Below are 24,969 nucleotides of genomic sequence, written 5' to 3'. Positions count from 1 at the left end.
ACATCCCCCTGCTCTCAACAGTACAGTGTTATGAAGTGAGAGGGCAGAGCTTAGACAAGCCTCGCCTTTAACAAGTTTCTGGCTTTTAGACAGCAGCTTTATTGAGGTGGTCAACACCCCAAAAACCTACTATTGCTTGCAAGTTCTCAATAGTGACCTGTCAGGCCTATTACAACATGAATTACCTATTGAGTAGACCAAGGAAAATAGACATAAGACTTTAAACAAACTACTTACTACCCAAAAGGAAGTACTAGTAGATAAAAATACAGCACATAATATAAAGGTACCTATGTTACAGCTAGTGAAGATAAATTAGGAGTCAGTGTCACTTACCAATGAATGATAGTGGTGTGCAGAGAATCTCTAAATTCCAATGGCTTAGCATTGAGGAGGACTGTCCACAAACTCAGTGTATAAGATGTAATAAATGATCAGCCAATTTTATCAATAAAGAAATTTATTGAAAAATTGCAAAATGAAAGTCTGAGAAAGCCACAATCAAAGATCAGCACCGAGCCTGGGGTCGGTACTGGGTGAACCTCAGATCCAGCTTCTATCGCACTGAATCTCCCCTGTTCACAAAGTCTGTCTTCACAGGGTTAGTTTTTATGCAGTTTTTTGACTGGATAGTGGGTTGCCTCATTCTTTTGTCCTTCTTGTCTTTGTTGCATATTCATATTTCTTTTCTTCCTTGCTGTCCAATGAATAGTTTTCCGGGCAGGGACGGACATTTGATTACATTTACAGGAACCAGGCATTAGGATGCACATCCATGATGATGTAGATAAGATGTTCATCAGGTGTTGATCACTGAGTTGTTGGCAGACCCATCTTCGGAGGAGACCCATCTCCTCTTGGAGCCACCCTTCTTTCTCTTGCAGATGGGTTGCTTCCCCTGTTCCCGGCAGAGGCAGTATGATTCCTGAACACCTTTTTTTCTTATACATGAATGATTTTATACCACATTTCACAATAAAACATTAATTAATTCCACAAAATATATCAAATAAAAGATTTCTGATTTCATGAAAATCATTGTGATGTTATATTGTTGTAAAAAGTACTTGTCTGTCAGTCACTAAGTTTGGTTTATCCTTTCCTCACACCAAGACAGGATGTTTGTTGCTGGCTAAGGAGGTTTTCAGCTGAGATAATTCATCCCATGAGAAATCATTCTGTCTACCTTAGCTGTGTGGGACAGGGAGGTAAGATTTTGCTTTATCAGAGAGTGAAAGCACAGGAGGTGCACGACCTGGGCTCTGCTCCAGCTCTCAGGCAGCCCTGTCGTTACAGAAACTTCCCTATATCAGCATCCCGGAGGCACTCTGGCAGTCACACTCCCACCACCAGACTGTTCCTGCTGGGACCAAATCCCCTTTGCAGTGGGTGGCTCAGCTGAGCCAAAGGGTGCCCCCATTGACTCTCCTCACTCTCACACAGTCAGACCAGGTTTCCCACAGCACAGTCTCACACATCTCGTTCCACAAAACAATTTATTCACAGCACGGGAACACAGAAACAGCTCAAACCAGAGCCTCCAGGGAGGGCCCTTGAACCCCTGGGCTGTTACACCTTCACAGTGCAAGCACAGCAAAGTCTCATCTCTTCCTCCTGAGGCTTGGCATCTGCCCTGTCTCTGAGTGGCCACTGGCCTGTCTGTGCCACAGACCCCCAGGCTCTTTGTCCTGCCAAGGGTCAGCAGGTCATGGGCTCTTGCCTTGGGCTCCTGCCAGCCAGAGCTCAGCCTGGAGCTGGCAGTGCAGCTGCACCCCGAGCTACCTGCCCAGGTGTATTCCTCGGCAGCTGTGCTCTGCAGCTGCCAAGGAACTGCACACAGGGCCTCCTACTCGGCCTCCCAGGACCTCAGGCTGGAGCTGCTGCAGCTGCCTGAGCACTGCCCCAGGTGTGGGTGTGTGTGAATGCTGCAGGGCTCACGGCCCCAGTGGCTGAGCAGGACACATGGCACAGGGAAGCTGGGGTGCAGCCGATGCTGCTCCAGCTCTTGCCAGACTGGAGAAGAGCTGCAGCTGGAGCGTGTGCCAGAAACTGCTTTGGGAAGAGAGGAACACTGTCCCTGGGATGTGCCCCTCGCTGTTTCCCAAGAGCCCCGTGGTCATCAGCCACTGCACGTCCACCAGACTGCTCTGCCTGTCTCTTGCCTTTGTGCAATGATCGAGGCCAGCAGGGCTCCGCAGTGTAAAAGCTGCCCCAAGGAACCAGACGGGCTGGAGGAACGGGCACTGGAGACGTCACCAAATCCAGCCAAGAAGGGGTAGGAAATGAGAGTAGGTGAGAACACAAAAACCAGGACAGGGGTCAGCACAGTGATGTGACAATGTGGTGATGGGACATCACTGTGATGTAACAATGGCCCATCACTGGGAAATGTCTGGAGCACGAGGAGTCAGTGTGGGATCACAGCACCATGAGAGCTCTTGGAAGGAGCTGTGGAGCTCCATCTCAGTGCTGGTGTCCTGCCAAAAGCAGAAGCACTGCTGATTGCACTGGGAATTAGGGGGAGGAAAGTAGTGGGTTGATAGAGAGGGCTTAGCTGGGGGTTCTGGGTCTTGGGGAGTTGCTCTAGAGCCTAAGGACCTGTGCTCTCTTGCACCTGCCATGCAAGATATTGAGCTACTGCCTGACTGTCTGTATCTTCACAGATTGGCCACAGAAGACCACACCTGGAAGAACGAGATATGGCTGAAATGGATTCTGACCTGCTGGACCTCCCACTTGGAGTCAAGGTCCCTGTGAAACCCAGGACCAAGACTGTCCTCTCCAGGGGAAAGCTGGGGGAAAAGGTAAAGGAAAAAGAGAAAGTAGAAAAGCTTTCCTTTTTATGTGGTCCCCATCATGCAGACTTCTTTACGCCGCCTACAGCAGGAGCTGAAGCCCTTCAAATAGAAAGGGCTGGGCAGCAGAGGGAAGGTCCAGGCTCTCTGGAACACAGAGAAGAAGCACTTGTTTGTTCTCTTCATTGGTTTCTGGCAGCTTTTCAGAAGTATTGCATGAGCACCTCTTTGCTGCTCTCTCCTGCCTCCTTCATACTCTGGGAAATGTCTCTTACAGCTCCACCAGCCAAGTCCTTTCAATCTCGATGATCCCTACATCCACCATACGAGCCTGCAATACAACTGCCTGCATGACCCCCACCTTCGGGACTACCACAAGCGCAAGGACATCCTGCGGATGCTGAAGAGACAGGGCGTCATCACCTTGGACAACAAGGTAGGTTTGGATATCAGGCTGATCAAGAGCAGCCCTCTTCAAGCGGGGCTCCCACAGCCCTTGCTGCAGCCGCCTGCTGCTGTCAGAGGGCAGGGCTGTGCACTGGTGTCCCTGGGAGCAGAAGCAGCACCAGCATCCCCCTGGCAAGCCCCAGTCCTGCCCTTCTCAGCCTGCCCCACACTGCAGTTCAGCCCCGGCCAGGGGGACATCAGTGCCTCCAACACCAGGGTATGGGGTAGGGCTTAGGGGCAGCTCCCCTCCCACTGGGGTTGGGCTGTTTTTGGGAAGGCTGTCTGCATGGCTTGACAGGACTTGGGGGATTCTGCCCTCATCCCTCCATAGGTGGTTTGCACTGCGAAGGAGTTCAATGACTACAGGCACTACCTAACTAGGATCAAGCTGCAGATAGAGAAGATCTTGGGGCAGCAAGAGGTAGGCAAAACGTTGTGTTCAGGGGCACGGGACTGTGCAGGGCTGTGCTGCTGGGCCGGGCTCTGCAGTGAGGAAAGGACTCCACGGCTGGGAGCTGAGCCAGCGCAGGGGGCTGAGCTGGGCACGGGCAGCAGGGCCATGTGCAGGCACACACAGTGATGAGGGAAGCCCTTCTCTCCTGCCCTCATGGCCTGGCTGAAGCAGAGTGCTGGCCTGGGCCTGCAGGAAGCCTCAGCATGGAGGAGCTGAGCAACATGAGCCACAAGCTGGTGTCACCTCTCAGGAAGGGCTCCTGCCACCTCTGGCCAAATTAAAAGATAGTCCCAAACTGCCAGGAACCACTGACACTTCCTGCCAGGCAGAGCGGTGGCTGCAGCCTCAGAAACCTTCTTTTCCACATCCACAGAGAAGCAAAGAGACCCCCCTGATGTCAGGGAAATTGAGAAGAGGGAAAATAGCTTTGGACAGGGGCCAAATCTACCCCAGAGCTGAGCTGGGTCAGGAAGATGCCAGCACTGCCACTGACTCCTACAGCCAGCTGGACAATACTGCAGCAGAAGCTGAGAAACTCCAAGAGCTGGTTGAGGCCATTGTGTACAAAGTGTTTGCAAGGCTGAAGGTTCCTCGAGACCAGCGTGTCGTCTTTTTAAGGAACGCTGCCCAGGGAATCAGAGGAAGCATTTTCAGCAGCTGCATGAGAACAGAGCCTGCAGAGACACCTCTAGACCACCGTCAAGAAATGGAAATGGTGGCCAAAGAGCTTCTAGCCATGGTGTTGGAGAGCTTAGGGGACCATCTGGAGTCCAAAGCTTCTGAGCCAGGGAGGGCAGCCAGGCAGAAGGAGAAGCCTGTTGATGGAGGAGTCACCCAAGCAGACACATCCAAGGAAGCCGAAACAACCTTCTCAGACACGGCTCGTATACAGGCTGCCCTTGACAATCTCACCATCCAAGTTGTTAAGAATGTTCACTGCCTCTTGAAATCCATGATAGCTTCTCAGTTTGAAGGAGACTCCAGCTGCAAGTGCAGTGAAATCCTGGAGCTTCCCAAGAGTAAGTTCTCCAACAGACAGATGCAGCCAGGATTCCCTGGAGCATCCAAAGAGCAAAGCCAGGAAGCAAGCATGAGACTAAAGTTGCCTCCCTTAGGACCACAGCTCCAAGGAGAAGAGACTGGCTATGCCAAAGCCATGGAGCTTGAGGATCCTGCAATGGTGAAGGAGAGCTTGGTGGGAGAACGCAATCCAGCAACCTCAGGCAACATTCAGATACAAGGACCACAGCAGAAGAAGATTGTTCAGTCTGTATTAGGGCAGATTTGTAAGTGTCTGCCTGTACTGCCCCCTGAAGAGAATTTTCAATGACCTGTCCCAAATCTAACCACATCCCAAGGCGGAGAGGAGAGCTTTGCTGATGAGAACACTCTCCCCTCCGTGGACCCAGAGTTTTCCCAAGAGCCCATCCTTCCAGAGGATCCAAAGCCCCCTGCCCAGGCTGGAGCACGGCGTAGATCAGTGCACCCAAAGCTCATCTGAGGCGAGTGAGGTGTGTGGCAGGAGAGCTGAAGACCCTCTGGAAGGCAGACCTCACACCCTTGTTCCATCAATAAAGACTTTACTCCTAAGGCCTTGCTTGTGCTTCCTCCAAACCATGCCAAACCCTATCTATGCATTTTCCCTGCTGTAAACTGTCTCATCCTCTTCCCTTCTACAGCCTCAGCCAATTTTACAGGGAATCTGAGCTAGGGAGGCAAGGAGTAGCCAGCATTTTTGTCTTGTACAGCAAGCTTTGCTGTCGGGCAAGTGGAGGGACACGTCCCATTGGAGGCAGCTTAGGTTTTACCTCATGTGAAGGATAATGATGTCTTGTGATCCTTTCTGTAGGACCCTTTCTCCTCAGACCAAGCTGCCGCAGAAGCTCTGCATGAGCATTCGCTGTCACAGTGCTGGGTGAATAGCTAAAGACAGGGTGCCAAGAGGCAGGAGCCAGGCCCTGCTTGGCACTGCCCAGCAATGGGACAAGAGTATTATAGTTGGGTAATGTGATGGTTGGCTCTCACAATTAAGGGATGAATATTATGTGTAAGTTAAGAGAAGTTTTACTGATGTATAGTTATGTTATTGTGATTTAGTTTTGGATATCCTCAGTTTTCTCCATAGCTCCCTTTCCCCCTTGTATGGTGACTAAAGGATGGCCTTTGGGTCACTGGGGAGACAAGTGATTCTGTAGAAAATTCAGCAGCTGTGAAGGTAGACATGAGCTGGCCATGTGTGCTGGCACTCAGAATCCCCTCTGTGTCCTGGACAGCATGGGCAGCAGGAGCCGGGGGGATTCTGCCCCTCTCCTGCACTCAGGGGAGACTCCATCTGCAGAGCTGTCTCCAGCCCTGGGGTCCCAGCACAGGGCAGAGAGGAGCTCCTGGAGCACATCTGCTACTCCTTTAGCACCTCCCATGGGCTGACCTGGGGCCACTGGCACACAGCCCCATCACCTGCAGCACCACAGGGAGGTGGATGGGAGAGGACTCTCCCTCAGGGACCGGAGTTTAAATAGCGTGAGGCTGGTGCTAGGGTCAACATCCACAGCTGCTCCAGCTGCCGGGACCAGCAGGACAGCTATTCTCACCTACACTCTGCTGGGAGCTGTGCTCCAGCTGGCTTCCAACATCTTCCTGCAGCATTCTGTTGGATCTGTCCCTCACGCCAGCTCCTTTCCTGGACAGAGGATTCCCTGCAGGCGTAGGACAAAACCAAGACAGTCAGCTGCAAATCAGGCAAGCCCTAAGCTTTTTCAGTGCCTAAAGCCCTCTGCTGGGCAGTGCAGAAGTAGAATGAGCCAAGAAGCAGGGAGACACTGACCATCAGGGGCCAAATGACCATCAGCCCTTGCCTGTGGTTGGACAGCAAGTCTGATGGAGGGCTCAGGATGAGCCACTGCTCAAAGCTTTCCTTAAAAACAAACTTTACAAATGCTTCCACCTCAAGTTTTTGTTCCCAGATGAGGAAGCTTAGTCAAAGGACAAGGAGACTCTGCCCAGGAACGGCATGGACAACCATGTTTCCTGTGTCACTATCCAGTGCTCTGTTCTCTAAACCAATCTTCTTCCTTTGTCCCAAGCCCCTCAGTCCCAACCAGCTGCTTTTCCACAGCTTGGATTAACCAGCTCAGAAGCCTGGGCAGGTACACACACACCAGTGAACATATATGGGGAACATATATCACACTTGATATAACAGAGACATTAACATGGACAAATGAGATGCGAACAGAACATTCCTACAAGACAGAACTTGAATTTATGTTTATTTTATATATATATTTATATATATATATATATATACCTTTGTATAGATTAAACTGGGAGGGATTTTATCATATACATTTTTTTGGTATAATACATGAGAAACAGGGACAGGAACACGGCAAATATAAATCAGTACATTCCTTCAATGAACTCCTTGACACACTGAGACTGAAAAATTGCATGCAATGGGGAGTCAGAGAGAAGGGAAATCAATTTTATTAGAAAAAAAAAAGAAACAAGGTAATCTAGGTACAACTGTCAACAGAGGAACAGCACTAAAGATGGCAAACCTGTATAAATTAAAAGAAAATTCCACTCTGATATCTACTATGCTTTAAAGTGCAATGAAGCCTGATTTATTTACCAACAGAATACAGGAAAGTTTCCCCCTCTCCCCATTTCAATCTATCTCTAGAAAAAACCCAAAGAAACATACCCAAACAAATAAACCAATAAAATAAATCTAAAGGATATACATTATCCACAGTCCTATAGAGATGCCTACATCTACTCAGTAGCACCAAGAATCTGATATGGGTGTAATTAAAATCAATTAAAACTTGGGAGCAATGGTAACATCTGTTAGCTGCTTCTGCAGACCTCCTGCCCTTTATGAGTGCCTGGGGAAGAGGTGGCTCTCCCTGTGCTGGGGTGATGGTGGCCTGGCAGGTCTGGCAGCAGCACAGCACACACAGCACAGCGAGAGCAGCGTGGGGACACGGGGACAGGCCCACGTGGGGTCTGCACGGCTGGGTGGGGGTGTCACACACCTGGGCGGGCACCTGCGGGGAGCGGGACTGACCTACACAGAGGGGAAGGGTTGTGCGAGTCCAACACACGCCACGAGCCTCTTTGGTGACAAGGTGATGGGAAGAGAGGGGGAGGGAGGGAGAGAGAGGAAGGGGGTCAGCACAGCCCCCCTCTTGTGAGCCTCTGGCTGTGTTGTCTTCCGAGGCCAAGGGGCCTCTGTGCCACAGTTCATCTGTCTCCACATGCCACCTCTCAGCAGCCCTCAGAAGCCAAAGGTCTCCTGGGAAGCATAGACCATGTAGAGGAAGCCATCCTCATCCTTCTCCTGCTCATAGATCTCTGAGATGGGAGTGGATACACTGACCATGCTGTGCTGGTTCACCAGCAGGAAGAATGCCTGGGTGGGATTCAGCTGCAAGCGGCGCCTGTGGGGGCAAGGGCAGGAGAGACAGGGTTAGCCCACCTGGGGTGGGTGCCCTGACAGCCAGTTCCACCTCCCCAGCAATGCTGTTCCCTTGGGAATAGCACAATCAGGGCCTCCTTAGGACCTTCTCCCACCACTCAGGACATGGTATCCAAGAGTCCAGCTGAGCTGCTCAGGCTTCAAGGCCTCCTGAGTCAGGATTCTGCAAAGCCCTCTTCCACAAGTGCTACTTGCAAGGGCAAAGCAGAGCCTCTTCCCTCTGAGCTGAAGAATAAAAAGAGGGGATGGGACCCCTTCATTGCTCATGAGTGTCCTCTTGAGGGAGAGACCCCAGCCCTTCACAAGGTACTAAACCTGCCCTCCTCTGGCCACCCACAATAGTCCGTACCACACCCAAGGCTGCAGCTGCCACATCCCAACCCTGCCCTCAGCAGCTGCCTCTGCCTCATCCTCACCCCACCACTCTGCAGTGAGTGGCTTGTGGGTGAGGACAGACTCTCAACATGCCAGCTGAGGCCATCCCACTCACCGGATTATTTTGACCAATTCACTCATGTTGACATGGTCTGGGACAAGGAACTTGGTCTTGTCCAGCACTGGCAGCTGTTTCTCCCCTTTGTAGCGTTCAATGATGACCTGGGGAGAAATTCAAGGGTAGGATTAGTCATGTTCATAGTGCCCCACATGCTGGTCCCAAGGTCAAATACAAAGCACAGGTAGAAAAGCTGAGGTAAAGCCTCACTTTGCTTCACTCTCACAGGAAACCAAACAGAAAAAGGACATAAGTAGTGACCACCAGGCTGGATGCAGATGGCTCTTCATCAGTCACCTGTGCTTGAGCCAGGCAGTGAAGAGTGTCCAAAATAATGAACTAAAGCACCAAGTGCTCTGGCTGGCTGAGACACAGAGGGCACCACTGGACTGATACAGATTCTTGTCCTCTGGCATGCAGAGGAGTGAAGTATTTTAATATCACTTTCAGACTGACCAAACCCACAGGTTTTGCTTACTTGAGCTACAGACAGCTCTTGGTGCAGCTTCCTTCCCCTTTCCTTTCCACTGCCATTCAGCATCCTTCTGCCTGCTCAGGAACAGCTGTGGATATTCCCAAGAAAGCAGTTTTTAGAAGTCCCAGTGAAGCCACTCAGGCATTCCTTCAGAAAGGGGGTGTTTGAATTTCCCAGTTCCGCTCCTTATGTTAACAGTCAGACACATGGACTCCAAGAAGGATCAGAAAGCCAGGGCCACCCCAGCTGTGCACTGAGCTTCTCAGGCACTCCTGCATGGTGTCACCACAGGGACAACCCAGGCTGTCCTCCTCTGCCAGACATCTTGCTTGGAAAAGCGCTTACCATCCCTACATCCCTCCAAGGAGGGCAGCAGAAGGACAAGATAAGCAGAACCATCCTACTACATTTAACTGAGTCTCACAAGGACAGGTGAGTATTTTGGCTGTGAAGAGAGGAGTAGTCTTGAGGGGCTGAGCACTCATAACAGCCACATACAAGGATGCTGCTGGGAAACACACAGGCAACAGTGGCCCTTCAGCATTTCAGTTTGCATGAAGGGGCAGCTGCACAGCAGCTGTTTGTGCACCCACCTTTACCGTCAGAGAGGGCCCTGCACACCTGGATGATCCCTCAATTCTTATAAAAGCAAGGCCAGAGGCTGATGTCTCTCTTTACCAGCCAGTTCCATCCCAAGAAGAAGAACCTTTAGATTAATCCAAGAATGGCATGCAATGGCTGCCCTGGCTCTAGGAGCAGCAGCTGCCTTGTGCCCTGAGCAGACACAGAGCCTGTCATGTAGAACAGCTCCAAGAGTGTCTGTTCCCAGAACACGAGCTGCTATTTGGGTAACCCAGCTATGAGAACAGGTGGCCAATGGACAAAACGTTCTTATCTAGCTCTGGAGGGAAAAGCATGATCAAATGCTAAAGTTACATCCCTGTGGCCACAGGGCAAGTGTACACAGCCACCCCCCCACCCCGTATCCTCTTCCAAGCTGCTGCCTTGGGCCAGGGGATTCCTCAGGGTGGGACACCTGCTTTTGCAGAGGGAACCCACCACCAATCTCTGCAGAAATCACGAGTAGGCATGGGTGGGGAGAGGAAACACTCAGGGCAGAGCCTGAAGTCCTGGTCCCACTGCAAAGGGGGCTTGGACAGTGTTTATAAACATAACCTTTGTTCTGGGGCCAGTCTGGAGAGATGTAAAGAGAGTTTGGTAAGGAATATGGCCAGATGTGGTGGTCGACAGAGGCAAGGTCCAACCAGGAGTGAGGCTGGGAACGTAATCCCAGCAGCCACAGAGGCTCAAATGTGTGTATGTAACACCTCCCCGACATCAATGGCCAGGAACAGAGACTGACAGACACACACACAGACCTCACACGAGCACAGACTGCACCAGCTTCATCCTGTCCCCCTCTAGCAGAGCAGGATACAGGTCCTTTAGTGGCAACAGACACAGTAGCCCTCAGTCAAAAAGGTGCTCTGGTACTGATCCATCCAGAGTTGTCATTGCTGGATACTGGATCTGCAGCTCCCCAGAACAGCCCTCCCAGAAGCCCAGGGAAGGTTGTCCCTTCCTCTGAGTCCGTAATTTGGGTTTCCATCCATCCCTGTGCCAGGGCAGGGCATTATGTGGGATCTCCCCCTGCCATTGCCTCCACGTGCTCCTCTGTGAGTGTTCAGATGAACCCTACAGAGCCCTCTCTGCATAGCCCAAATACCACCTCAGCCCTCCCTACCAGCACGAGGGGTAGCCCTGCCTTCACCACCCTCTGCAGCCCATGACTTACCAGGCTGGCCTGAATTTAGCATTGCAGGGCTTTGGGAAATGGTTTGCTCCCAATGCTGACCAGCACAAGCTGTTCCCCAGCAATTTCAGTCTCTCTGAGGGTTCAATCATCTCCAGAAAGATCCCTGGGGCTGAGAGCAGGCAGGGACAGTGGGGGGGGCACAGGGTCCCTGTCCTCTAACATGGGGGTTCCAGTGAAAAGGCTGGAAGTTCTCTGATTGCCTGAGGAGGAACTGCCCTGTGAGGAGCAGCTGGAGATTTCTTCCCAACAGATCTGAGTGTATCCCAGCACAACCATCTCACCTTCTCAGCAAGAGCTGCATGTGCCTGTGGTCAGCACTTTCTGCCAGAGCAGGCAGCTCTGGGAAATGCAGTGACAGCAAAGGAGCCCCTGGCACGAGGTGGACAGGGGACCTGGCTCCTGCCTATGTCCTTATTACATGTGCCAGTGGGGCGTCCTGGGATGTGACTTCCCTTGAAACACAAGGAAAGAACTCCACGTCAGTCCCTTCCTCAGCTTTCCCTGCAAGTACACTCATGGAAACAGGAGAGACATGCTCTTCCCTGGGCACACAGCCAGTCCATGCCCTCTGCAAATCCTCCTGGCCCCCCCTCAAAGCAAAAGGGACTTGCCCAAGGACTCCAGCTGGAAACTGGAGATGCAGGAGGGCAGCAGGTGCTGCACAGCTTTGCTGTGGTTTCTGTCAGCAGTAAGGGTGTGACCTTGAATCTCCCTAACTCCCCCAGGCTGTGGGCTCAAACCCTTCTGCTAATTCCAAATGCCTCTCCAGGGAAGCCAATCACTTGGAAAACACAGCTCCTGTCTTTCACAGATGACCAAGACCTTCCTGCAGCCGATGTGCCACACTCCTCCTGCACAGTTCTGATCACTGCCCAGCATGGAAACCTGCAGGGGCTCTGCCTTGGGAGAGAAGAGAGACAGCACCAAACTGGTGTTGGAGTCTAATAGGGACCAGGTCTTTAGAGAAACCAGTGACACAAACATGGCCGGACCCCACAAGGCCTTCATGACCCTTCTCACCTGCTGGTTCTTTTTACCCCTCCAAGCAAAACTTACATTGTGATGTTGACCCCAACACAAAGAGCATTCCAGCTGCGGGAGCTCTCCTACATGTCTCAGTAATGCCATAAAACTGCCTGTGGATGCACAGCTCTGGCTCCTTCTGTCCATTCCCCAAGCAACACACATTTGTGTGCAGGCACTTGATACATGCACATGTGTGCATTTTATGTACAACTTACTTCTAGTCTGGCCTTACTGCCAGAGCATGAATGCACTGCAATTAGCTCTGCCGCAACTCTGCAGAAATGCAGAACCAGTTTAATGCCATTAAAACCACGTTAAAATCAGAGGTGAATCAATGTGTTGACAAGCTGAAGTACTGGTACCCAGGGTGCTGTGAGGGGCAGGCCCTGCTCTGCTGAGCTGGAAACACATGAACACGATGTGAACACCACAGTGGTGGTGGGAGGAGGAGAGAGGATTCTTCTGGCTGGAAGAAACTGTGCTAAAAACAAAACAAAAGTGAGGCAGGAGTGGACTAAAATGGGCCAAGAGCAGTTTGAGATATTCAGTCTTGAAGACCAGATACTGATAGTCTACAATTTTAAGACAAGGTTGACGTTAATCTAACACTGAGAGAGAGCTGAACTAGGAATCCTGTCTGTTTGGTCATAGATGCTGTGATATTGCAAATAGTAAGTTAAGCAAGCCTCAAGTACATAATTTCATAGAATCATGGAATGGTTTAGGTTGGAAGGGACCTTAAATGTGAGCAGGGACACCTTCAACTAGACCAGGGTGCTCCAAGCCCCATCCAACCTGGTCTTGAACACTTCCAGGAGTGGGGTGTTCCTCTAAGTTCTCCATCTTCTCAGGAAAAACAGCAAATACTCAAGTAGGAACCCAAAAGCACACTCACAGCCAAAGAGCAACTAAGCATATTAGGTGTGACATGGGAAGGAAGAACTACGAGTTCATGATGTCTCCCCTGTGCCTGTCAACTACAGGTACTGGGAAAGCACAAAACAGGTAAGAATGATCCTAAGAGAGACTCTGCTTTCAATGCAGCTAAGATCAGCCCATACATCTTTCTCTGGGCTGAGAGAAATGCTTACCACATTATCCAGGAAAGATCAGGTAGCTACTACAGCTAAAAGAAAAGCCATTTCAGAGTTTTCTCCTAGTGCACTAGCTTGGAAATAGATTTGAGATCAAGTCAGTCCCCTGCCTCCAGGGCAGCACGGAGCTTTAGAGCCAGACTGTCCTTTGCACTGCAGAGAACACATCTGCTAGTGAGTAGCTGGCACATACAAGACACTGGAGGCTCAACATCCTGTGTTGATTTCAGGAAGCAAAGTTTTGCAAGCTCCATGGAGGCCACCCAAGGAGCACAGAGAGGTCCTGAGAAAAAAGTCTGACACAGCAGAGTGAGAACAATCACTTACTGGGATTTTGTTTGGATGCTGCTCTCGGATCTGCTGCACTTCTTTACAACGATCCGCTGGAGAGAAAGAAGTAAAGAAATGAAGTTAGAAACACCTGTGTGTGGTAGGGCAGGCAGAACTGAGGTACCCACCCTGCAATCCACAGCCTGACCCAGAGAGAGGGACATTTCCCAAGGAATGCACATTGTGCTCACCAGGCCTTTTCTGAGCATGGTTTGCCAGATGTCAGCTTCAGTGACCAACTCCTCCTGGCATCCTCCTGCCCCAACCATCCCCCCAGGCTGGGACATGCCACTCTGCCTGCTAAAACTGGGCAGTACACCTGGAAATCAGGAGAGTGAAAGGAGACCAGAAAGATGACAAAACTAACTTAAATCCACCCCAAGCAAATGCAGCTCCTGGCAATGGGTGCAGGGCAGCAGCACAACTTCGGGGGCTGTGCTCTGCAAGTTCAGGCTCTTTGTGTCTCCTGGATGCTTCCCCCAGGGAGACAATTCTCCAGCTGGGGCTGGGTTTTAGCCATTTCCTTCTGCCTGTTGTGCACTTCCAAGCACTCTCTGGCACAGTTCCACAGGAGCTGCACCTTGCCAAGCAGGACTCCTTCCCTAGCACAGATCTCTGGAGTAGCTACAACAGCTCTTGGCCTGACAGAAAGTATTTCTAGGCCTGGATGCAGGAAGAAAACCTTAAGCATGGAGATGACCCACACACAGAAAGACTTTTCCTGCAGTTGTTCTCATGCTTTCTGTTTCTATTGCATTTTCTTCCAGAGTTTATGTTTATTGACACACACAATGGCAGCACACAAAGCTTGTGCACTCTTCCAGTTTACAAAGAAGTTCCAAACCCCTCACTGCTTTACCAGAGGGCTCTCCACTTTCCATAACCCAAAGCAGCAGAAAGCAGACGAAGAAGCAGTAGCAGAGCCAGGTAGGGCTCTGTGCAAGCTCTCCCTGGGACACTACAGACATGCACTCCTCCTGGAGCTGCCACGACTCTGGGAAGTGCTCCACAACCTACAGTGGCCCATCTGAAATGCCCAGGAACTAAAGGGGTGCAGGGGGTGAAGGTCAGTGATTAAGCACTGCCTAGAAAAGAGATCTGGGTACTGCAGAATCTGTCATGGGACTATCTTGCCACACCTGCAGAGCACCAGCTCCAGCCCCACTCCCCTCATCAGCTGACACAGCTCCAGTTTCTCATGGCCCACTGGGATAATGGAGGGCAGGATAAATGCATGTGTTTGAGTGCTTTATCCTCAGAAACACTGAGAATTTCTCCTCTGAGCACTCAATAAAACATTACTCTTTCTATGTTGAATGTGGCTAGATATGACTTTGGGAAGAAACTGGAGTTTCTTTAAAAGCCACAAGACTAAAAAATCACCAGATCATAGAAAGTTTTGAGCACCATTTCTGCCTCCTCTGAGAGAAAAATATCACTCTGCTAGGAATTGTTAGACCTTTTATTCTGTAGGACTCCATAGGTGAGCAACACAGAGCAAGATTATTTGGATTTCATGAAAAATTCAGCATATTTGTTTTGGCTTTTATAACTGAAGATGCAGCTTCTCATGTTTCCTTTTCATCCAATCCAGTGCTCCAGGGACCCAGAGTTATCCTTGTGATACAGACAACTTTCCCCTAAGGTACCAATCAGCCAGGGAGTCACACAGACATCAGCACCACACGTGACACTGGTACAGAGACATCTCCCTGGGAGTGCTGAAGGACACAGTGCCAGCAGCATCCAGCCCACATCACCCAGCCAGAGCAGAAGCAGCTGCCCCCTCCCACAGAGCCCCATTCCCACATGTTCACTTGTGTCCAGGATGGAGCACCCAAAAGGCTGGAGATCCAGAGATCCAGAGCTCAACTGGACAACACTGATCACCATGGAAATTCCAGCAGCCTGACTGCAGCCAGCTGAGACATCTGGGTGTTAACAGAGCCTGCAGAGAGCTGTGTCCTCACTTCTGCCCAGTCATCCTGGCTTCAGTGCCCACTCTAGCCTGCTTCTCTGTCCATACTATCAGATGGCCATGTGGATGAGCTTCCTTAACACCATATGCTGCCCTGCAAGGTCACAGGATTGTTTGCACAGGAAGCCCCAACGATGCAGGTAATTGTGAGAAGGGTCAAAGAAGAAATTTGCTGAAGGCATGTTATGACTAGTATATGAAGATAATCTTGGAGCATCCAACTAGCCCAAGCTGTGTGTGCCAAAGGGCAGCCACATGCCAGACACTCCTTTCTGCTCCCTGGAGGCATCATCACCAGCTACAGCACAAGGAGATGACACAAGCCATCACCACCTTCATTTACACAGTGGAAACAGAGGTGCCTCCTGCCCATTACACTGAAAAAGGCACCACACCGAGAAGAAGAGGGTCCATCATCACTCCAGCTGAACATCAGTGCCTCAGGATCCCAGCCCTGGGACCACAGTCCTTTGCCCCCCAAGGGGAGCCAAGGGGGTGCCTTGGACAGAGGTGGCTGCTGCAGAAAGCTCCTTCCAGGTCTTGCTGCCTCTGTGCTCAGGAGGAATCAAGGGCACGAGACACCAGTGACAAAGCTCTCAGCTACCCTCAAGTCTGCTGGATAGTGGAAGCTCCCCTGTCCCACCCTTTAAAACCTGCCACATGCCCAGGACCTGCTCCCCCTGGCCAGCAGGACCCAGGGCACTCACAGCTTTCCTGACCTCAGGAGGCTGATCTGCAGGCTACCACAGTGGAATGGCAGCAGGTTACTCCGAGGGCTGCTGGATCTCTCCAGCAGGTCCATTGATTGAAACTACAAACACCTCAAGCACTGCACTTCTTCCTCTGGCCTGGAATTGCTCACTTCAGACACTTCTTTTGGGAAGGCAGTTGGGAGCAATGTCCCCTAAGGTGCTTAGTTCCTGAATATATGGACAGAAGTTTCCAGGACACCTGGAGCACTGCTGAAGAGCACACTCTGTCCCACCCTAGACTTGGAGAGCCAAGGAAGCAGCCTTAGCAATCGGGAAAATCTGCATCAATCCCTGGATAATTTCTGTGCACACAGGAGTTCAGACACAAGAGATCTCCACCAAGAGATAGTGATGGTCACCCACACCCTCCTCAGCCTGGGGTGGGAGTGAGAGGCTGAGCCTGTGACTCATGAAGGCATCAACATCACACAGCAGGAACAGCTATAAATACCAGCCTTAATTTAGTGTCTGTACAGTCTAAGTCACAGGAATACAGAGAGAACGGTTAAAGGGCACTTCAGAGAAACCTGGCTGGAGGTGCCAGCCCAGCACACGAGCCCCCACGGTGCTGAGGACAGGCAGGATCCCCCCACCCCAGCAAAGTTTGCACACTCACACTTCATACACAACAGGCCTGATCTTTTGAGCTTTGTTCTTCTCCTGCAGCTCTCCCAAACTGTGCTGAAGTAGAGAGTTTCCCCTTCCCTGCAGCAACTGGGGCTAGAGGGGCAAGAGGGGCTCCATCCTCCTGCTGTTCCAAGGAGCTGAGCAAAGAGTGATGACCTGCACGAGAGGGAAGAACCCCATCCCTGCTCCAGCTGTGGGAACTACATCTCTGCCATGAGGGAAGTCAGATTTCTCCCCAGTGCCAGAATGTCAGACCTCAAGATGGCAGCAAGATAAAAACCACACAATTATATTGGTTATTCCCAGGGAAACTTCTCTGCTAGGGCCAACTGAAAGATAGGAGTATTTTTGTAGCATCACATATACCAGGAAATTGCCTATTTCTCCTCCAACTGCTCTTTCAGCTGTTAAGTACCAACAGCAAAGCCTGCAAATTGCCCAAAACACCAGAATCTTGGCTGTTTTCTTGACTGAGGTCCTTCCCGAGCTGTGCTCCAAAAGATGCAAGCACACAGTGTATCCCACGGCAATGCAAGATGAGATCATTATGGCAGTTGAGGAGAACAGTGGAAAATTTTAAGCCACACTTTGCAAACATTAACCTTTTTTATCAGCAGTGCCCAGGAACCCTGGCCACAGGAGCCAGGTCCCTGCTGCGCTGGGTGCTGTGCAGACACGGGATGAAAGGACAGTCCTGGATGCAAAAGAGCCTCAGCAGACAAAAGATACAGATGGTGGGACAGAAGGAAAACACATGGCAAGTCCTCCAACAGTGCCGTTGCATAAGGGGCACCATTTTCAGGAGATTCTAGACAAGTACTGCTCAGACACTGGTGCTGCCCCAGAGCAGCAGATGGATGATAGGGAGAGGCCCTGCTGCCTATGACCAGCAGGAATGCCGTTAGGAAAACACCAGCAAGAAAAAATGCCACCTGGAAACGTCATCAGCATGCTACCAGATAAACAGCTCCTGAGCTGAGCAAGGGCTCTGTGCTGGCAGCAAAGCAGAGACCAGAAATACAGCCATGAGCTACTGCCTGTTCCTGTGTCCCACAGCTCTGGAGTGTACAGACATCCCTGGCATCTCCAGCAGGCTGCTGGCCCTGTGGCTTCTCCCTGCCATCCACAAAGCCCCCTGCCAGCCAGCCCAGAGAGGGATCTGCCTAAGATTCGAAGCAGATGCAAAAACGAACATGTTTCTTCAAGAAGCTGCTGTGGTCAGTCCCAGGGCAGAGTGCTGCTAGAGCATGGACTTCTCTCCAAGAGATTTTCTTCCAGGAGAGGAGGAATTGGATGGTTTGAAATCAGGATATGTGTGGAATGGGCTGGCAAGTGCTGGAGACACAGGCCAGTTATGCAGGTCATTCCAGATGAACATCAATGACTATTTCTGTAATATCACACCACCCTAAGGCCAGACATCTCTAATCACCAGGAAACACCCCCATGAATCTGTCACAGCTCACCCAGCACCTGACCTGACCTGTCCTTTCCCAGTGCTCCTTCTCAGGCCAGTGGTGCTGCAGGAGGAGCAAGAGGAGACTCCCACATCCAGAATGGAAGGAGGCTGTGCCCAGGGCACGTGTCCTCAGCACTCCAAAGGGCACTTTTCCCAGGCTACATAGGACAGCACCACTGCAGACACCTGACAGTGCTTCTGATCGTCAGATTTATTTTATTTGTCTGTCTGCAAAGTTGGGTGCTCTGGCCAGAACAAACGACTCAGGACCAAACCTACATTGCTCTGAACCTAAAAGCTTTGAACAAATAGAAAGCATGTCTCTGCATCATGAAGTAGGTGGAGCCTGAAGCTCCACTGTCCCTGAAAAGTATTACCAACACGAACATGGAACAGTGAATGCTCTGTCTTCATGACTCTCCATCCCATCACTATAGTTGCAATACCAGATGTGCAGTGTCTAGGACGATTTCTGAATGCCAGGTTCTTGGAGTCCTGTGACTGCAGAAGGATCTCAGCAGCTTTACTCATTTGCAAAAGTTCCCAATCTTCCTGGCTCCAGAATAGAGCTTAAAAATGGATTTTAAAACACGAAGAGGAAACAACATTTTTCTTAGCAGTTTAAAAATGTAACAGGAGTATGATCTTGAGCCTGGCTCCAGGAATGAGCATTTGCATCTGGCAAATCATGATAAGGGCTCAGCTCATGATCAAGCAGAGCCACAGCACAACTGTGAACTCTAAATAGATGTCAAGACACTTCTCCTTTGGTTGTACAGTACCACTGGAGCGACAGGACAAGGGGGAATGGCATTAAACTGACAGAGGGCAGGGTTAGGTGGGATACAGGGAAGGAATTCTTTCCTGTGAGGGTGGTGAGGCCTTGGCCTCAGGCTGCCCAGAGAAGCTGTGGCTGCCCCTGGATCCCTGGAAGTGTCCAAGACCAAGTTAGACTGGGCATGGAGCAACCTGGGGTAGTGGAAGGCATGGAGTGAGACGGCCTTTAAGGCCCCTTCCAAACAAAACCATTCTGGGATTCTGTGATCCACCCTTGCCATGAGCCATGCAGGATGAGAACTGGACCTCCATCATCTAAACAGCTTAAAATTCACTGCACCCCATGAGCACGAGGGGCAAATGGGCAGCACCCCCTGTGTCATGTCATGAAGACAAACAGAGTATTTACATGACAGTTTCAGACAAAGAACTGGTTTTTTGCTCAACATTTAATCACAGTTTCACTATCCTCGGTAAAGGAACATCAAGTTCCCTCTGTACAAGCCCTTGGGGAGCTGCTGTGCCAGGGTTTTCCTCTGCCTGCTGTGTGACCTTCCACCTGGAAAACCTTCCCATCCATAAGCCTCCCAGACAGCAGGAACACACTCAGATTTCTCAGAACTACTCAGGACACTTGAAATTGCTCAAAGACAGACCTGGCACTGCTGGCAGGACTGTTATTTGGTGCAGCCCACCATGCACCTGCATGTACCAAGAGCCTTTGCCCAGCACAGGCCACTGCTATTAGTGCACAAACAGGCCTGGACATGCACAGATGCTTTGGGGACATGCGCCAGAAACCAGAGTCTTGAATTCATTCCTGCATTTTCTCTCACAGCCTTAAACCGCATTCTGAGGACAACAGGCAGCAAACAACAGCATGACAGAGCTGATAGTGCAGGTGACACACTGTGAGACCTCCCGCAGTGACTCTACTGGCTGTGATCCCTGCTGGGACTGACCACAGAAGGAACACCAAAGCCAAGGGACATGACTTATCCATGGCTCGTGGCTACTCGATGACAGAGGTGGCAAGGGCCTACACCCTGACAGCCCCTGGATTCACCAGTCTCCACCCTTCTGGCTCAAAGGAAGATCTGAGGTTTTTATAATGAAAAAAAATTAAGTAATGAACAAAACACACAGGTTTTATTATTCCTGGCTGCCAGTCAAGACTTTGTGTTATATAAAAGAATAATCATAAAAAAAATCAAAATTTGTGGTCTCCATGTCAGGCTGGCATTTGTTCTGGACGCCTGTTCAGTTCTTCAACACTGATTATTACCCTCACATCCAGTCAAGTCACAGAATGTCCTCGGTAATTAATCCAAGACACAGGCAGCTAAGCAGCAGCTTGGAGCAACATCCTCCTCTCAAGGAATACCATCTCTCAAAGCACTGCCAGAGCACAGGCACCCTGAGGACCGGCCAAGGATCAGTGAGGACTCAAGGACCAACCCCATATCAATATCCAGATGTTTTTCCAAGCCACCAACAAGAAGAACTGTTGTGATAAGCACAGGATGGTGTGTGAAGCAGACAATTCAGCCGCTGCTGGTCTCCCAATGGGTACAGGCATGGCTGGCTCACACTGGATGAGTCCCCAGGGAGACTGCTCCCCAGAACCAACAGGGGTTTCACTCCACACCCACCACTGCCTTTCCTCTGAAGAGGAGTGGCTTCCCACAACCAAAGGCAGATCTCCCAGAGGACGGAACCTGGGATGGGAACACTCTGTCCACAGAGGCTGAGGTCAAACCTCTGTGTCTGTCACTATGCCAGGGGCTCCAGCTGACCACTGGACACACATAGGTGTGTTCCTGCCTCCGTTTTGGCTGGACATGGGGGCACAGGACTGAGGTACCGTGGGTCATCTGGCTGGGATCCAGGCCTGTGTCCATCACCACGCTGGTTTTGTGCTGCACTGAAAACACAGCTGGCAGCTGCTGCCAGCCCAATGCAAACCCCCACTTCAGCAGCAGCAGGACAATGCTCCCAAGGACTCATGTTCCTTTCGGGAAGTGTAACGGTGTCGTCAGGCTGTTGCACGCTCTCACTACTGCCAGGACAGCCTGTTCCTCTGACACAGACCACAGCTTTGTTTTGGACTCCTGCAACAGAACTGAACACGCCCCTGGGTTCAGCATATGGATACAGAGGTGCTGCCACATTTTACCCCCTGCACCACAGCAAGGACGTTCTGCTGGCAAGGACCTCACAGAGCTCACCTGCCCACCAGGGACAGCCCCTCAGGGCACGGGAGGAGTCACTGCTCTGTGCCCTCCACACACCCGGGATCAAACCCCTGGTGTTTCCCAACCAGTCCCCTTCTCAAGTCCTCAGCAACGATGAAGAGAAATCGGGAAATTTTACTCAGGAGAGACCCAAGGCCAAGCAGATGAACAAACAGAAGAAATTCACAGAAAATGTCCAAAAAACACAAGAAGGGGGAACACAAGCATTGAGGAAGGGAGAATGTCCACTGAAGAGCCAGCAGACCAAGACCTAAAGCTGCCACTTGCCATGAAACTGGAGCCTGGGTGCCATTTGTAAACAGCCATAGCCCTGACTCTGCCTTTTTGCTGCTTTTTGGAACCATTCCATTTCTGTGAAGTTTTGAAGCCTCAAAAATTAAGCCATTCTGAGGGTACAGAATCACTGGAGATGTTTTCCACCAGCCCTCTCCAACTGCATTGTAAACAATCGCTTCCTGCTCCTGTTGTGTAATGATTCAAAGACAGAAACAAGCTGTATTTACTTTCTCCAACAGAATAATTCCAGCCCTGAACCAAAGCAACTGCGGGGGCTGCCAGGCCTCCTCCTCCTCCTCCTGGCTGAGCTCTACAGCCCAGTCAGCTGAGAGAGCAAAAGGGCAGAGAAAAGTACAGGGAAACAAGGAGCACTTGCAGTTGCCGGCACCAAACTCCCTCACCCCCTCTGTCCCTCCTGGGCTATTTTAATCCTGCTTTCTTTCAACTACTCTGAGCCTCGGATTTTGTTTTCCTTCTGGCTCACACAAAGTCTGAGCAATCCACAAAGGCGAACCAGTCTCCTCTTGACCGTATTAAGCTGATTCTCACCAGTTTAACAGTAGGTAGTTACTAAGGGGCTGATTTAGGACTTTACTGGTTTTAGTACATAGCTTAGGAGAACGGAGCAGAGTCCCAGCAAGTATCCCAAGCTCCCAGGCTTCGGCCGGTTCTTGTTTGTGCGTGTTCCCTTGGCTCGGCCCTGTGGCAGGGGAGGGCTGGGTAAGCATTCAAGGCCAGGAGGATTGTGCTAATAAAATACCAAATATTTACAGTTTCCAAGAGAGCAGCAAGGGGCTGGATCAGCAGTTTTCAGCAGGCAAAAAAGCTCCAATTTTAAACCTCATGTAGGAAACACCTTCACTTGTGTTTGGAAAGTCTCTGGCACAAGATGAGGTTTTTTATGGCCCAAACCCCCAGATTTCAGCATTATACAGACAGGAAAACTCGACTGATACCCCTTCCAAAGGAATTTAACCTGCCAGAAACACACACCTCTCCCTGCGCCAGCTGGAAAAGGGCAAGAAAAACAGCAGCTGATGTTTCCGCGGATTCCACTATCGGGTCTGGAGATCAAATCTGGGACTTTCTACAATCACCTCCTCATCTTTTGAGCCTCCCCACCACGCACCTTTGCCAAAGAGGCGGGGAGGATGCGAGCACTGACCCCTCTGGGTCTCCACAACCATCACCGCGGGCGTGCGGCATCCTGGAACAACAACCGCCCTAACGCTGACGAGATGAGGAGCGCGGAAGGCGATTTTTGGGGAGGCCTTTGCGCTCTGACAGTCAGAAGGGACACCCGGCCACCACCCTCGTCCCGGGCATCCCACGGCCCCTTGCGGCCGCCGCCGCGCCCCGGCGAGCCCGGCGCCCCGGAGAAGCGGCGGCACAGCGGGCACGGCCCGGGGCCGTCGCCGGGCGCGGTGCGGCCCCCCCGGCGCGGGGCCGGCCGGGATGACATCGCCCGCGGCGGCTGCGGCACCGCCGCCCCCGGCCCGGGCCCCGCTGCTCCCGGCCCGGGCGGGGCCGCCCCTCAGGGCAGCGCGGCGGGGGCGGCGCGGGGCGCATCCTCGCGTCCCTCCCTCCCTCCCGCGCGGCAGCTCCCGGCCGGGCCCGGCTCACCGAAGGTGCGGCGCTGCTTGAAGGGCCGGTCCGAGGGCATGGCGGCGGCACCGGGCACGCACCGGCACCGGGCGGCTCCGTCTGCGCTGCGGCTGCGGCGGAGCGGCGGTGACGTCAGCGGCCCCGCCCGGCGGGGGCGGGGCTTGTCCCGCCCGGGGCCCCGCCTACTCCGCGCGCCCGGCGCTCGCCCCCGCCGGGAGCCGGCGCCGGGAACAGCGCACACGGGCTCGGGCTGGAGGGGGCCGTACAGCCCAGCCCCTGCACCCCCTGCCGCGGGCAGGGACACTTTCCGCCGTCCCAGAGTGCTCCCAGCCCTCTCCAGTCTGGCCTTGGACGCTTCCGAGAACGGGTCAGCCGCAGCTTCTTTGGGCACCCAAGCCTTGCCGCCCTCGTAGGGAACTCCTTCCCAATATCCGATCGAAGTCTAACCTCTCTTAGTCTAAAACGATTCCCTCTTGCTTTATTACTATCTGCCTCTCTCTTTTTTATAAGCCCCAACATGAGAGAGAGCAGCTGGTGACATGGGGACAGCAGTGCGGTAGGAGCACCATGGCAGAGCATCCCCATTTCCGATGGGACGTAATGGTTTATTCAGAGATGACCCCAAAATGAGCATTTTTTCCAGTCCTGATGGAGCAGAGCACCTGAGGGCCTTGTTTAAGGCAGCAGAAGTACATCTGGACTGGGATTTCCAGAGGGGCTCAAAGGACAGAGGTGTCCGTGAGTCCAGCCTGCAGTGGCATCTTCTGGACGTCTCGGCTCAAACATCTTCCAAGTGTCACTGCCAGCTTTGGGCAGCAAACGTGGCTGTTGTGAGAAGGGTGGAGGAGAAGAATGTGTGGGGATGAAGCCACAACAGCTCAGACCACATTCTCCAGCCAAAAACCTAGACAAACTACTCTGACACAGGTACTCACACATTTGCAATTCCCACATCTACCCCAATGATCTCCCTGCTCTCGAGCCCGTTGTTTTCCCTGCTGCATTCAGAGCCATGGCTATGCTGAATATATTAAAGCCCGCAGTACGACTACAAATAGGGCAGCTATTTCTGGAGCTGGTAAATGAATCAAAACCAACTGCAAACAGAGCGTCACTGTTTCACCAGGTCTAATATCCCTCCTCACAGCACGCCACAACAGGAGCTGTATCATGCTGGAGCAATGTCTCATTGTTACAGTGAATTGGCACAAAACAGGAGCAAACACAAAATGTTAAGGGATTAAGTACAACCTTGGTAAAAAACAAAACAAAACAAAAAACATTAAAGATGCAGTTTTGAAAGAACTGCTCGAATTATTGTGTCACCAATTAAAACAAATATACATTTAACAAGAATTGAAGAAATTCCTGGTTTCTTGTTGAGTTTACCAAAGAAAGAAAACACTTTTGTGGCCAATATAATGCATTTTCCTTGACCAAGCAGTAGTTAAACAAGCACATACTGGTAAGGAAGTACAAACTCTTCAGATTCATTTTCATCATTAAGATACAAGCAGAGATATTAATCTCTGACATAGGTCCTGTTAATCAGACAATACTGAAGGGAAAGCAAGAATGTTGAATCAGACATGGCAAGTGATGACCCTTACAGACCTCATCCTCAGCAAAGGGGTTTATTACTGTTGCTATAAAGTGTGAACCTCTTTTTGATGAGAGGAATGTGGAAGTCTTTCCAGTTTAGTGATTTGGCCCCTGGTTTTATCCATGCAGACCTCATTGCAGGACTGGGGCCATAATTCCACAGACTATTATTCAAACACCTGGAGAGAGAGAAAAAAACCCCATTTCATAGGAACTCTGGAGCTT

At 51.3% G+C, this 24,969-nt stretch overlaps 1 protein-coding gene across 1 annotated transcript; it reads right to left on the bottom strand.

The window, feature by feature from the left end:
• Nucleotides 1-6,935: 6,935 nt before the first annotated feature.
• Nucleotides 6,936-23,283, bottom strand: MAP1LC3A (microtubule associated protein 1 light chain 3 alpha). The gene is made up of 4 exons (XM_066330459.1): nucleotides 23,161-23,283; nucleotides 13,411-13,466; nucleotides 8,670-8,776; nucleotides 6,936-8,141 (listed from the first exon to the last, which is right to left on the bottom strand). The coding sequence occupies exons 1-4, from the start codon at nucleotides 23,198-23,200 to the stop codon at nucleotides 7,979-7,981; spliced, it is 366 nt and encodes a 121-aa protein (XP_066186556.1). The 5' UTR covers nucleotides 23,201-23,283; the 3' UTR covers nucleotides 6,936-7,978.
• Nucleotides 23,284-24,969: the final 1,686 nt, after the last annotated feature.

This window comes from Sylvia atricapilla, chromosome 16 (assembly GCF_009819655.1).
Source record: "Sylvia atricapilla isolate bSylAtr1 chromosome 16, bSylAtr1.pri, whole genome shotgun sequence".
Lineage (NCBI taxonomy): Eukaryota > Metazoa > Chordata > Aves > Passeriformes > Sylviidae > Sylvia > Sylvia atricapilla.
Note: the sequence above shows the minus strand (reverse complement) of the source record. Positions and strands in the feature narration are given on the sequence as shown.

Excerpts from the sequence above, each read along its gene's own strand:
- MAP1LC3A (XM_066330459.1), bottom strand. The coding sequence starts at position 23,200 with ATGCCCTCGGACCGGCCCTTCAAGCAGCGCCGCACCTTCG. Across the intron at positions 8,777-13,410 it reads AGCATCCAAACAAAATCCCA|GTCATCATTGAACGCTACAA; the intron begins GTAAGTGATTGT and ends ATTTCTCCCCAG. Across the intron at positions 8,142-8,669 it reads GAATTGGTCAAAATAATCCG|GCGCCGCTTGCAGCTGAATC; the intron begins GTGAGTGGGATG and ends TTGCCCCCACAG.